At 38.9% G+C, this 15,088-nt stretch overlaps 1 protein-coding gene across 1 annotated transcript in view; it reads right to left on the reverse strand.

The window, feature by feature from the left end:
- The window catches only part of EML5 (EMAP like 5), a 192,335-nt gene that overhangs the window by 12,823 nt on the left and 164,424 nt on the right, over window positions 1–15,088 (reverse strand). The window contains exons 30-33 of the mRNA XM_015144346.3: window positions 13,856–13,954; window positions 9,275–9,295; window positions 2,430–2,603; window positions 1,617–1,825 (exon numbers count right to left, since the gene is read on the reverse strand). Of these exons, the coding sequence (XP_014999832.2) occupies window positions 1,617–1,825; window positions 2,430–2,603; window positions 9,275–9,295; window positions 13,856–13,954 (503 nt within the window). The remainder of the gene's footprint in view (window positions 1–1,616; window positions 1,826–2,429; window positions 2,604–9,274; window positions 9,296–13,855; window positions 13,955–15,088) is intronic.

Below are 15,088 nucleotides of genomic sequence, written 5' to 3' on the forward strand. Positions count from 1 at the left end.
AAAAGAGCATGCATCGTGTAGTGGCAGCAGCAGCGCTGAATTCAAGAGTCAGGAAACCTGAACTGGAGGCTTAGCTTTGTCAGGACCTTCTCCTTTCCAAGTCTGTTGCTTATTAGCTAGAATAACCCTGGACAATTCTTCCCTTCCAATTCTAACATACTGTAATTCTAGAGTTTATTTTTTATTTTTTTGAGACAGAGTTTCGCTCTTCGTTGCCCAGGCTGGAGTGCAATGGCGCGATCTCAGCTCACCACAACCTCTGCCTCCCAGGTTCAAGCGATTCTCTTGTCTCAGCATCCCGAGTAGCTGGGATTACAGGTACCTGCCACCACGCCTGGCTGATTTTTTTTTAGTAGAGACGGGGTTTCACCCTGTGGGCCAGGCCGGTCTTGAACTCCTGACCTCAGGTGATCTGCCTGCCTCGGCCTCCCTAAATGCTAAGATTACAGCCGTGAGCCACTGTGCCCAGCCTGAGCCACGGTGCCTGGCCTGGTCTTATATTAAGAATACCCAAAATGTTCAACTGAAATTTGACATAGCACAAACATTTCAATGGTCTTTTTCTCAAAAACATTTAAGTGTATTTAAATATTCTATAATTATAACTTTTCCTGTAAGTATTGCATACCCACATAAACATTTTAATTACAAAATCCACTTAGTTTTTTGATACACCAAATACAGCCTAGCCAATGCAGGATATTAAAGGAAAGAGACGTGGATTGGAAGCCACAGGTCCAGATGAGATGGAATACAGTGAGGGGAGAGCAGGGCTCTTGAACACACTTCTATCAGGGCCAGGAACTGTGCTATTTCCTTCTGTCTCACTACCTCCTTCTTCCCTCGAAGTAGAGACACTGGCCCAGAGCACTTCCAGCTGTATGATAAGCAGTGTGTTAAATGATAAAAAGCAAAGGAAATCCTAAACGCTAGTACCACCTTCAGTCATTTGAAAATCATGTTTCTTGATTTACCTTTCTTTTACTCTGACAAATTTTTAGGACTATGAAGAACTACTAGGAAGACAGAAATTTTAGGATATTTAGGGTGACAATTACAAGATTAAGGAAGGCTTCTGAGTATAACAGTAGTCCAAGGAATCAAATGTTCATCATAATCCTTATCATGGTGGCTCACACCTGTAAACCCAGCACTTTGGGAGGTCAAGGTGGGAGGATCACTTGAGCTTAGGAGCTTGAGACCAGCCTAGGCAACATAGTGAAACCCTGTCTCTACTAAAAATGAAAAAAAAATTAGCCAGGCATGGTGGTTCCTGCCCTGTAGTCCCAGCTACTAAGGAGGCGGATTACTTGAATCTGGGAGATGGAGGCTACAGTGAGCTATAATCGCACCACTGCACCACAGCCCAGGCGACAGAGTGAGATATTGTGTCAAAAAAAAAAAAAAAAAAATCCTTTTTCCCCTCTCATTAACATTCTTTTTTACTCCCTAATTTCTGAAAGAACTAGATTTTTGAAAGATGAAATACATGCTTGACCAGGGCATGTAATGATTAGCAGATCACAGTATCATATCAACATTAATGTGGCTGAAGATCTAAGGCAAGAAAATGTAAAGTAGTCAAAGTCACACTACATGCATTTTAAGAGACATACTGCACCAAATGCAATAGCGAGCATGGTCTGCATCCGGGCATCTTCCAGTGTGCTCAGTAGCCCTTTTTTGCTAAGAAGAGCCCTTCCTGCCAGGGTCCAGAACTTCACATGTTTTACTCCCACTGAGACAAACTGGGTATCTGAATCTGGTCGGAATTCTGCCACAAAAATACGTTGATTGTGACCAGCTCTGCTGGCAATTTTGGCACCTGACAAGATACAACAAAATTATCTAGGTTATTACAAGAACCAAGCTAATCAACAGCATCGAACAAATATGTAAAATACATGGTTCAAATAACAAAGGCTTAGAAAAGAGGCCAATGGCCCCTGCTCTACTACCTAGCAATACATGATTTACAATTATTTGTGTATCGAGTCCTTTTCACTTATCTTCATTCCATTAACTTTTCTTTATACAACTTAAACATTTTGTCTAAAGTGTGGTAGGTAGTATTATCCTGCTGATCTGCCATTATCATTAGAAATATACATAATTTTCACTGATAAGAATCTCTAAAACTAATCAAATCATTAATAATAAACATAGTTTCTTGTTGAAGAAAATAGCAGCGAATCATTTGTAATACTAATAATGGTTTCATTAATTTATCTAGTTTTGTGAGGTTACAGTTCCACTGGGCTTTTAAAGTGAAATATACCTGCAGTACCACTAACTGTGTACCATATATTGTGTAGGCCTACACTGAGTAATTATTTCAACCACCAACTTTAAGGCAACTATTAAATACAGAATTCCTACTACCCTTGTATTCTTGTTTTTTAAAAATAAAACACACAAAAGAATCCTACCTTCCTGCCATCTCCAAATGGTAACAGTATGTTCTGGGTCTAGTCCCACAGAAAGCAATAGTTTGCCCGTAGCACTGAAGCTGACTGAACATACTCCCTTTGAATGGTAGCATCTTAGGATAGATAAAGTCTGCTTGTTCATTGCGTCCCAGATGTGAATAGAAGGAGCTGCAGCTAAATAAAGATAATATCAAAAGTTGTAATCTACCTGTTTAAATGTTTCTGTTTCTAAAGCTGATGCATATTCATCTCTGAAACATGGATAAATATGTACCAAATAAAAACTGTACTAAACAAAGAACAGCTCAAAACTAAGACTGAACTTAAAAAAGGAAAAGAAGTTTTGGGGGTGGGGAGGAAAGAAAAGGAAAAAATATAGAACACTTCTTCTGGCTATATTCCAAATTACATTTTTGGAAAAACAGCATTTAGACAAGCAAATCAGGCAATCTCAACTTTAAACAATTCAAAACAAATGCATGTTTTATGTATACTTTTAATCTTTATACAATTACATGGAGAACTATACAAATATTACACAATAAATATTAAACACCAAGTATACATTCAGTACTGATGTTACCTGAAAGAGAAATGAAAAGCAGACACAAATTGAGAAAGGCAGTAGATAGGAAACCACCTGAATAGATCTCAAAAGAAATTTTCAACCATAAACAGATAGACATCTGGTAAAAAGCTAAGTTCATATCACTTTATAAGACATGTACTTAAAAAACAGGATTTCATGAGAAAGATAAAACTGCTCATCTTTAAAAAATGTGGTTATTATTATTAATCTTGTGTAGCTTGTTTCTGCTGCTTAAAAAAATTATCCCAGTTCTCCATATTTTCTAAAGTTAAAAAATTATAGTTTTATATTTTCTTTTTTATGAACTGCACCCTATAAAAATGAATAGGGATAGGTCAATTCAGCAGTTAATTCAATCTCAGAACATAAGTACTTTTAATGAAGCAATAAAAATACTGAAGTATATTTGCTTCAAATTATAAATGTTATGTTTTAAAAACAGAGAAACATTAAATAAGACAAGCTGCCTTAAATCATTCAATGCAGAAATAAATGTCACTCTCTAAAGAAAATATTCTGATAAATTTAGATTATATTTTATGCCATCTGCTATTTGTAGTACACAATGATAAATTAAATCTGACAGTTCTTCAAAGCAGTTAAAATATATTAAACCAGAGACTTACGAGTATCATTAAGTAGAAATTGTTCAAAGATTTATGCAACTGTAAAATATCAAAACTACATGGAAATATACATAAAAGTTTATCATATAATAAAATAGGTTATGTTTGTAAAATGTATGACAATAATGCAAGTATTGAACTAAAATTAAAATATTCTTCATTCATTAAAAGTCAAAGTACCCCAAGGCACAGGTAAATTTAACCTCCATAAAGAATGTTAGGTGGCTTAAATTTAAAATGTAACTATATACCAGATCACTCTATAAATTTTGCCAGTGATAAATATTATATAAATATTGTTATATGTTTACAAAATGTACCTCTAGGCAATTCACATTATATTTGCCAAATTGTGATGAGGTAGACAGTAGATTTTCAAGAAATATCACTAATTTTTGCCTCCAAATTTAATATGCCACAAGTTTGAAAGTTTTATTTATCTAAATTTAAACAGCAAGTAATCTTAAATTCTATTACTGAGCTTCTCATTTTTATAAAAAATTAAAGGAGATGGCAAGAAGGTGAAAACAGAATTTATGTTTTAAAACCTATAAGTATGTAAGGTATGGAATTGCCACACACTTAGACTGCTCTAAACTTACATCAGTAACAGTATTTAAAACTAAAATTACTGCAAATTTTCAGGACCTCTTGAAGTTACTAAAGATGAAACTATGTTCATTAAGTATATTGTATTTTCTCCTATCATTTGGAAATGGTCATTCCTGATGCTTGGGTAACACATATACAATTCTTACTCCTCCTGTTCCAGGAGGCCATGAGGTATTAAGTACCTATCATGGCAGGCATGTCATTGGGGACATCGCATATTTTCTAACACTTACCTTCTAGGTAGGTACGTTTTTTCCTGAACTCAGCCTCAGAGAGGATAACTGACTTGCCCTAATACAACTCCAAGCTGGGAGAGGCAGCACAGGTATGCTGTTCTCAAGATCCAGGTTCCATTCTTGCTCTTTTCCCCATATCTAGCTCCCTCCAGAAAATCAATCCCAGTAACTTTTCACTAACGTTTTTGACTCTTAGTTTCCTGTATAGAGATGCCGTAAGTGTCTCTATAAATTATTTGGGTCTTACAAGAATCAAAGTTTTAAAGGATATTTTTTATCCCCGAGTTTGCCTTTGATGCAGTATAATAAAAACTGTTTTTTTTTTTGAGATGGAGTTTCACTCTTGTTGCCCAGGCTGGAGTGCAATGGCATGATCTTGGCTCACTGCAACCTCTGTCTCCCAGTTCAAGCGATTCTCCTGCCTCAGCCTCCTGAGTAGCTGGGATTACAGGCACTCCCCCACCACACCTGGCTAATTTTGTATTTTTAGAAGAGACGGGGTATCTCCATGTTGGTCAGGCTGGTCTCGAACTCCCGACCTCAGGTGATCTGCCTGCCTCGGCCTCTCAAAGTGCTAGGATTACAGGCATGAGCCACCATGCCTGGCCTAATAAAAACTGTATTTTAAAAGAAAATTTTAACATGGGCCATTAGGTATGCCAATTGTATTTTGCCCTTTAGTCTCTGTAGTGAGTAACTCCTTACTGCATACTCAGCATCCATTACATCCTTTCTTCCTACCAAGGCTCCAATTTTATTCAGGAATCTACTCTCTCCTAGAGTGCAACTGATTCAGGGGAAACAAACTGCATGCTCAACTAATAAAGTCTGAGCCCACTGTAACAATACTGCTTCCACTCCCAACCCAGACCTCAGTGATTAGTTTAATAACCCAGATTTAAACCAATCAGCACATGGTATTCCCCTAGTATCTTCTCAGTTCGAGGTTTGCTTTGTGTCCTCACACAGTCAGGCTAAAATGACTCAGTCAGGCTAAAAGCAAGGATTTTTAGGTCATAGTTCTGAAAAGGATTTTCTTCCTTCTTTCCCACTGGATAACAGCAAGGAAGCACATAACTCCAATTGCTACTACAGTCATTTTCACGACCACAAATGCAACCAGCCTTGTGGGTGAAGCCAACACTGTGGAGAGCAGAGCAGAAGAGATGGAAAGTCCCTGGGTTCTGGATGACATTGTGAAGCTCCTGAAGCAGCACACTCTGGAGGCTACCCTCCCTCTTATTCTTGTGTGCTAAGGAATTTCCTTATCTTCTGCTGTAAAATGCAGACACCCACTGAAGTTATTTGATGGGCAACTGCCTGTCACTACAAATACTAAGCAAGACCAGAGCGTGAGTTTTCTCTACTTAATTGCCTTAAGGATCAAAAATACCAAATTCTAAGGTGCAGTCTTAGGAGGGCTGAAATTACTTTGTCAGAGACAAAAGATATTCCCATAGTGTCCACTGAAAACACATCTAATGTGTTCAATGGTAACTTTTCTTTTTTCTTTTTGAGACAAGGTCTCACTGTCTCCCAGGCTGGAGTGCCATGATGCGATCATGACACACTGCAGCCTCGAATTCCTGGGCTCCATTGATCTACCTACCTCAGCCTCCTGAGTTGCTGGATCTACAGTCACATGCCACCACACCCATCTAAGTTTTGTATATTTTTGTAGAGATGGGGTTTCCCATGTTGCCCAGGCTGGTCTTAAACTCCTGAGTTCAAGCAATCTGCCCACTTCAGCCTCCCAAAGTGCTAGGACTGCGGGGCGTGGTGGCTCATGCCTGTAATCCCAGCACTTTGGGAGGCTGAGGCGGGTGAATAACTTGAGGTCAGGAGTTTGAGACCAGCCTAGAAAACATGGTGAAACCCCATCTGTACTAAAAATACAAAAAATTAGCTGGGCATGGTGGCAGTCGCCTGTAATCCCAGGTACTCGAGAGGCTGAGGCAGGAGAAATGCTTGAACCCGGGAAATGGAAGTTGCAGTGAGCCAAGATTGTGCCACTGCATTCCAGCCTGGGCAATAAGAGTGAAACTCCATCTCAAAAAAAGAAAAAACAAAACAGAAAAACCCAAAGTGATATGATTAAAGGTGTGAGCTACTGTGCCCAGCTCATATCTCTTCTAATGTATTTATTCTCCCATATTCCAAAGTGACAATTTAAAAACTTTATCCTTGTTCCAACCCAATACCCATTCCCCACCTCCTCACTCTCAGTTGACGATACAGGGAAAATGGAAGTCATTAGACAGTACTTCCTTATTTTCTCATCCCCAAATCTACCAGTCTTCCCATATTTGTACAAGAAAGAATGTCGAATAAATTTCACTCCTTATATCTGTGGATAATTTCTTCCTGCCAAACTGATTTCTCTCAAAGTATTCCCCATCTCATTTAGCTCACTGTTCAAGCAAAAAGTTAACAACTGGCCTTGATTCCTCACTTTGTCATACCCCCATATCCAATTAATCAGAAAGGATTACTGGCTTTACTCCAGAATACACTCCATATTTGTCTCGTTCTCTCCACATTCATTCCTGCCACCCCGCTTAACTGTCGCTTGGACTACTATAACGGACCCCTAATTTTCCAGTTTTCTCTCTTCCCCCTCTACATTCTCAATAGTGTAGTGAGAGTGGTTTTCTCAAAGTATAAATTAGGTCACATCACTCCCTTGTTTAAAATTCTCCAGTGACAGACTCTGCACTTAGCATGAATCCAAACTCTTCTCCCTGAGCTACAACATCCTGCATGAGATTACCACTCTACCTCCCTATATTCATCTCAGAGGCCTTCCTCCAGTCACACTGACCTTCCAGTTTCTTGATCCAGCTTTACGGCTTACGCAGGAAAGATTTAATATAAGCAGGCCCAAGGTTACTGTCATCAGAAGGGCCTGCTTGCTGGGCTAGCTCTTGGCCAGTGTGTAAGAACGTTTGAAGTGTTCTCCATGTTGACAAAGCTCTTTTGTCCACCTGGGGCGCTGAACACTTGCTTTCTTCAGGGTGTCTGGTATTTTGGTAGTTGAGGCTGGTCTTTATCCCTGTGTGACCAGCCCCCAATAAAAACTCTGGACTCTGAGACTTCAGTAGGCTTGCCGAGGCAGAAACACCTCATGTGTGTTGCTGGATTTGACTGCTGGAGGAAGACGCAGGTTCTGTGGCACCCTGGCACAAGGGTGTTGGAGAGACATCGAAACCCTGTAACTAGATGCTCCAGATTCTACCTCATGTGTCTTTTCCCTTTTCTGTTCACTGTAATAAACTAAAGCCTTAAGTACCTCTCAGTCCTGTGATTTCTCCTAGTGAACTGCCGAATGTGTGGGAAGTCTTGGGACCCCTGAAACTGGTCTAAGCCTGCAGTCCCCAGATCACGCCTCAGCTATCCACTCCTGGCATAGCTGAATGTTACCACCTCTGAGAAAACAAATACTTTGTTTTATTGCCATCATCTCATTTATTGTTTTTATCACATTTATTGCCATCTCAACTCAAATCATCAAGGTTTTTTAATTTTTCTTTTTTTGTTTGTTTTTTGTAGAGACAGCATCTTGCTGTCTCGGCAACAGCCCAGGCTGGACTTGAACTGCTGGCCTCAAGCAGTCGGCCTCTCTCAGCCTCCCAAAGTGCTGGGATTACAGGTGTAAGCCACCATACTCAGCCTGTCATCTCATTTGATTACAATACAATCCATGCTTCACTGTGCCTTAAAAGTGTGATATTCAAAAACTATTTTTGTTTTTACCCTTGTTTTGACATGATGGAGATTTACTGGTTAAAAACCAAAATAAAATAACAAGAGATAACAGATAGTGCTCAAAATCAGTGAATTATAATTGTGTTACTGGAACCTGCAGGGTACCAAAAAGCAGTGCAAACAGATAAGTGTCATCTATAGCCTCTGTAGCTACTACACACCTCTGCCATTGTAGCACAAAAGCTGCCACAGAACATATGTAACTTGATAAGCATGGTCATGTCAAATAAAACTTTTATTTAAAGTGCTTAAAACAGTGCTGAGCACATAAAATAGATTAAAATATATTAGCTCTTTTTAACCATTATTATTATTTTTTTAATTTCTTAAAAATTTTTTGTAGAGACAGGGTCTCACTATGTTGCCCAGGCAGGTCTTGAATTCCTGCGCCCAAGGGATCCTCAGACCTTGGCCTCCCAAAGTGCTGGGATTACAGGTGTGAGCTACCATGCTTGTCCAAAAAAACCATTACTATTACCACAGGCTGAGTTCAGAATCATGACATTAAAATAATATATTCTTAATGAAAAAAATAATCCGCAAGTTCTTTATAGAGTAACAAGATACTTGATGATATGGTTTGGATTTATGTCCTTGCCCAAATCGCACGTTGAATAGTAACCCCCAGTGTTGGAGGAGGGGACTGGTGGGAGGTGATTGGATCATGGGGGTGGATTTCCCCCTTGCTGTTCTGTGATTGTGAGTTCTCATGAGATCTGCTTGTTTAAACGTGTAGCACTTCCCCTTTCTCTTCCTCCTGCTTCAGCCATGTAGGACATACCTGCTTCCCCTTTGCCTTCCACCATGATTGTAAATTTCCTGAGGCCTCCCCAGCCATGCTTCCTGTACAGCCTGTGGAGCTGTGAGCCAATTAAACATTTTCTTTGTAAATTACCCAGTTTCAGGTAGTTCTTTATAGCAATGCAAGAACGGACTAATATACTTGAACTTAAGTTTAATATGCACTATCATCACCAAACAATATAAATATAGCAGAAAATGTTTAGTTTTCCTTACCTGACATGTCTGCTGAATCACCTGTAATGGAAAATAATTATCTATAAATAACATAAATCTGTAAAATCTGTAAAAACCCAAATATCATATTAATTATAAACTATTAGATACAAAATTGGTTTTATTACATTCGATTGAGTAAACTGTGAGAGAAGACACTCATTTCAATTATACAAACTTATTAACATTCTATGTATGATCTTTCAATCTTCCTTTGGATAAAAATTTTGTTTTCTTTGCATTTAATGAGTTACATAAACTTTTAATTATAACAACTTTTAAAATGACACTGATATGATTTAAGATGATATTACCCTCATTTTGGTTTATATTTTGGTACTGCTAATAATAGACTCTCTGGAGTTTTAATTACAGCAAAGGTTACTGTATAACTCAAGAAAGGAAAAAAGTTCTTTCTTTCAACTAAAGATTTTCCATATGCATCTTTTAATGCATCTTTAAATGCATCTGTCTCCAGGGAAGAATTAGATCTAAACCCTCTGAGCTGAGAGATATGATGGCAAAAGTTACTGTATAACTCAAGAAAGCAAAAAAGTTCTTTCTCTCAACTAAAGATTTTCCATATGAGTACAAGTTTGCCAAGAAAGAAAATGTGAAAGCCCATGCTCATTATATTTGTGGCAGAAATACCTAACAACCAAACTTTTCAAAGTAGCAGTCTTTAGAGCAAGAAAGAAAGTAAAAATATAGGAATCCACTGAAGACGGGTGATTGTTTTTTGCTTTGGTAAAAGCTTTATATCCACGTGAAATAATGATTTAAAAAATATATTGATAACATAGGTCCATAGTGCCTTGACCTGGAACATGAGGAAAAACAATAAAGTACTTAACTCTGCTGAGCAGACCACACAGGAAATACCATTTTTAGTTAATATGTTCTATTAAAAACCAAATGGTGAGAGGGCTTGGAACTTTGCCACCTAAAGCCTGGTTGAAAGACTGGGAGTGTTTGGTTTGGAGAGACCAGGTTAACAGGGTCTGGGACAGAAGTACAAATGAAGGCTTAAATGTCATCGGCCTAAATATTTTACAGCTATCCATCAAGATAAAACTTACCAAATAAAATATATTCTAGTCTCTTACCTTGATGAGTACACTCCTATAATGACCTGGAAGGCAGATACCAATTTAGAACTACTGTGAGTTTGGGCAGCATGAGACAACCAGACCCATTCTCTTCCATCCCACACCACAAACAGCCATGGAAGCTCATGTGTGGTGCTATGAACTGGATGTCCATCTTCCCCCAAAATTCATATACTCAAACCCTAATCCCCAGTGTGATGGTATTAGGAGGTGGGAAGGTTATGAGGATGGAGCCCTCACAGTGAGATTAGTGTTCTTATAAGAAGAGACAGCCATCTGCAAACCACAGAGAAGGCCCTCACCACAACCTGACCATGCTGGCACCCTGATTTTGGACTTCCAACCTCCAGAGCTGTGAAAAATAATATTTCTGTTGTTTAAGCTACAAACTCTGTGATATCTGTCATGGCAGCTCAAATTTCTTAAGATATGTGGTTATCCCAGCTACTACATTAAAACTCCATCCACCCCTACACAATGAACAGCTTGGCCACCCCTCAAGAGTACACACATTGGTTGTACAGTCTGCCACTGGGAGGACAGACGCAGAGAAAAGGCTCATGCAGGGCCATTAGTAGGTTCAGGACCATCTGGTAGAGAATTCTGGGATTTCATATATCCAAAGCATGGTCCAGTGGAGAAGTAGGCTCCCCCATGGAAAGCAATCCCCTTGCTCTCATGTACACCTTGTTCCATGGAATGTAGTTGCAGGGTGCCCAAAGGAGACATTCTAAAAGAAAAGAACTAGGCTGGGCACAGTGGCTCATGTCTGTAATGCCAGCACTTTGGGAAGCCAAGGCAGGTGGAAAACAAGGTCAAGAGATCAAGATCATCCTGGCCAACATAGTGAAACCCCGTCTCTACTAAAAATACAAAAATTAGCCGGGCATGGTGGCGGGCACCTGTAGTCCCAGCTACTCAGGAGGCTGAGGCAGGAGAATGTGTGAACCCAGGAGGTGGAGGCTGCAGTGAGCCAAGATCGCGCCACTGCACTCCAGCCTGGGCAAAAGAATGAGACTCTGTCACAAACAAACAGAAGAACTAGATAAGACTCAGGGAAAATATGCTGTCTCCAAAACTGGAAGATAATGTCATATGAATGTGATTAGATGTTCTAGATACCCCAAGAATGAGGGCCAAAGAGTAGCAATCACAGACAGATTTCTGTTCTATATGAAGAACCATTTTATAACTAAGCTTCCCAGGGAAACGTTTACTTCATTAGGTATTAAGTGGCAGCAGGGTTCAAGCACACTGTAACAGAGAGGATAAAATGATATACTTGGCCCTAAAATTCCAAGATTCTAGCCAAGAAAAAAGTTTGAATGTAACTGGCTAAAATAGTACAAAATCAAACATTTCAATTCCTCTATGATCTATATGATTTTTAACAGAAGGAACAATAAACATTGTAAATGCTGTTTTGTGCTTTGTGGGTACTAAACAAGCCTGACAGCAAAGTAACAAAACAATTCTCTTAATGTGTGAAGAGAAAAATAAAATCCTTCCTCATTCTTTAGTCTTCCCTTGAGTCTATCTTAATTAGTCACCAGTAATTTTTGCTATCTATTTTCTGGAAGGGTACAAATGGTATAAGGAATGGAGCTACATATATAATCTAAAATTTACTTCTGTACTCCCCAGAGTTTGACTTGGAAAGAAACAGGAGGGATATAATTAGTCATTTCATATTTCCTATAGTGTTGTCTTTCAAAATAAAGGAGGAAAAAGGGCCAAATTCCTAAAAGATTAATTTGTGACCATGACATTTGTTAACTGAGAGAGAAAACCATGGCACTAAAGTGATAAATAAGTTGCCTAACAGAGGGAGAGCAAAGGAAAGAAAAGGAGAAGTCAAGGTGGAAAATGAAAGAACCATACTTTTTTTTTTTTTTTTTTTTATTTGAGACGGAGTCTCACTCTGTCGCCCAGGCTGGAGTGCAGTGGCCGGATCTCAGCTCACTGCAAGCTCCGCCTTCCGGGTTTACCGTTCTCCTGCCTCAGCCTCCCGAGTAGCTGGGACTACAGGCACCCACCACCTCGCCCGGCTAGTTTTTTGTATTTTTTAGTAGAGACGGGGTTTCACCGTGTTAGTCAGGATGGTCTTGATCTCCTGACCTCGTGATCCGCCCGTCTCGGCCTCCCAAAGTGCTGGGATTACAGGCTTGAGCCACTGCGCCCGGCCAAGAACCATACTTTCTAGAATTCTATTTGCAGAATATGAATTCCATTAATACAGGGATTTTGCCTTTTTGTAAGTTGCCCGTGTCCCCAGCACCTAAAATAATACCTGGCACATGGCAGGTGTTCAGTAAATTTGTTGAGTAACTGAATTTATTCAATAAACATTAACTAAACAGTAACTATGTACCAAGAGGCATTGAGCTAGATACTTAGGTAACATAGTCTCTTCGTTCCTCAAGGAGATGGGCCTTGTTCCTTGTGCACAGTGAAAATAAGAATTCACTTTCCAAAAACTTAGCACAAACAGAAGCTAGACCTATGTATTTATATGCAAAGATTAGAATATTTTCTGTATAATGGGTAATGTTCCATTTACTTTTAAAAGTAGAAAACTGTACAGAAAGGAAAAACACAAAGGTCTATGTGGCATAGCTTCAGAACCAGGCAACCCAGACAACAAATTCCTGACTATCAACTTAGGACCTGCATGAAAAATGAAGATATTAAAAGTATAAGTTATCTTAGTCAAGAAGAAAAGGGACCTGGAAAGCTAGTTTAGCCATCAAGGTCCAATAAATTCCAACAAACACACTGGTTTCAATGAATTTTACAAACTTATTGAAGTGTATGAGATTTCTGCCATATTCATATTTAGTAATCACAGGTTGGCAGATATGTCCTAAATAGACCTGCCATCCTCTCATCAGTTTGACTGTGGAGTTATGGCCTTTAAGTTTTTCACAGAGGTAAAAGAACACAGGTATATTTCAAAACAGCTCAAAACAGTTGGTGAATTAGGTCAATGACAAAGAAAAGAAAAAGACAGAAGGGATTTACCAACAAAAAACAGACTTGGGTCCTCTCTTCTTTCTAGCCTAAACCCCTGCTGAAGCAGGGTTCTACCCCGTCCAGTCTAGTTATTTCTCAGCTTCCCTTGTTTACTACTTCCTCTTCAAACTCCTCTTTTCTGCTTTATATACTATTGAATTAAACCTTTTTGCTGACCAGAAATTCCTGCTAAAGGACTAAATCCAACTATTTCAACTACCATACAATAGTTTACTTTAAATTCTGGATTGTCAAGACCAACTCAGATAACCAGAGTGAGTGAGAGAAAGGCCTGGAAGCTAAAAATATGGTATAATTGGGGAGTGTTTTATGTATACATCGATTTTGAACAATCAATAAATAATCAATCAATAAATAAAATTATATTTTGATTTTTTCTTGAATTTATGTGAACAAAGCAAATGCTTTAAATTGTTTCTTTTAAAATATAGAAACATACCTACTTGGCCAGTTGCCACTATGTTGATAAATTTGGGGTGCTGGTTTACTGTGAGGCACAGAATATCATCATTATGTTCCTGATAAAAACTCTGAGAACCTACAAAAAAGAATTTGAGAATTAAGTTTGAAAATTTTAAGATATAACAGCCAAAAGCCCTTACCCAGAACAATAAACTACTCTTTATTTGCTTTTTCAAAACATATTTTGAGCACTTACTATATATACAGCATCGTAAGGATAGAAAAATGATTCAGAAAATCATTTAATGGGATACAGCCGTAAAAGGGATAAACAATATAGTACAAGGCTGAAGATTCCAAGTACCACAAGAGAGTTGGGATCAAAATGCTATGGGAATTCAGAGCAGAAAAGATTAATCTCATCATGGGAATATGGTAATCCTGGACTGACCCAGACAGATTTTACAAATGTAAAAGTCAGCGGGGAAGGGCCTTGTAGGCAGAGGAACACTTTAAGCAGAGGCCTAAAGGCAGGAAAGTGTTATGTATCCATATAACAGGCTCATTTGGCTGAAGTGTAGGGTCATGAAGAAGAAAGATGAGTAACATGGTTGGAAAGGCAGTTCGGGACTAGAGTTAGGGAGGATTTTGAGTGTCAGCCCATGAATCTTCTGTTTTGGTTTCTTAGAGAAAAGGATTTGCCAGAGTCACACAGAAACCAGTAGTAATTTTCCATTGAATAATTTGGGCCATATTGAGTCATATTTTATATTTGTTCTGAAGTCAGTGGGGGAGGAACTGAAATCTTTTTTTTTTTTTTTTCTTTTTTGAGACAGTCTCACTCTGTTGCCCAGGGTGGAGTGCAATGGCGTGATCTTGGCTCTCTGCAACCTCCACTTCTCCAGTTCAAGCAATTCTCATGCCTCAGCCTCTCACGTAGCTGGGATTATAGGTGTCTGCCATCGTGCCCAGCTATATATTTTTTTGTATTTTTAGGAGATATGGGGTTTCACTGTGTTGGCCAGGCTGGTCTCAAACTCCTGGCCTCAAGTGATCCGCCCACCTCAGCCTCCCAAAATGCTGGGATTACGGATATGAGCCACCATGCCCAGCAGGAACTGAAGTTTTTTGATCAAATGAGTATAATGTGATTCATCTGGTAGTAGTGACAGTGAGACTATGACAGTAGTCCACGCAGAAGGGAATAAAGATAGACGTGTACAAATAAAATGAAGAGGTAGAAAATGAGTTCAGAGCAGTAGGTTGGATC

The sequence above is a fragment of the Macaca mulatta genome, chromosome 7 (assembly GCF_049350105.2).
Source record: "Macaca mulatta isolate MMU2019108-1 chromosome 7, T2T-MMU8v2.0, whole genome shotgun sequence".
Taxonomy (NCBI): Eukaryota; Metazoa; Chordata; class Mammalia; order Primates; family Cercopithecidae; genus Macaca; species Macaca mulatta.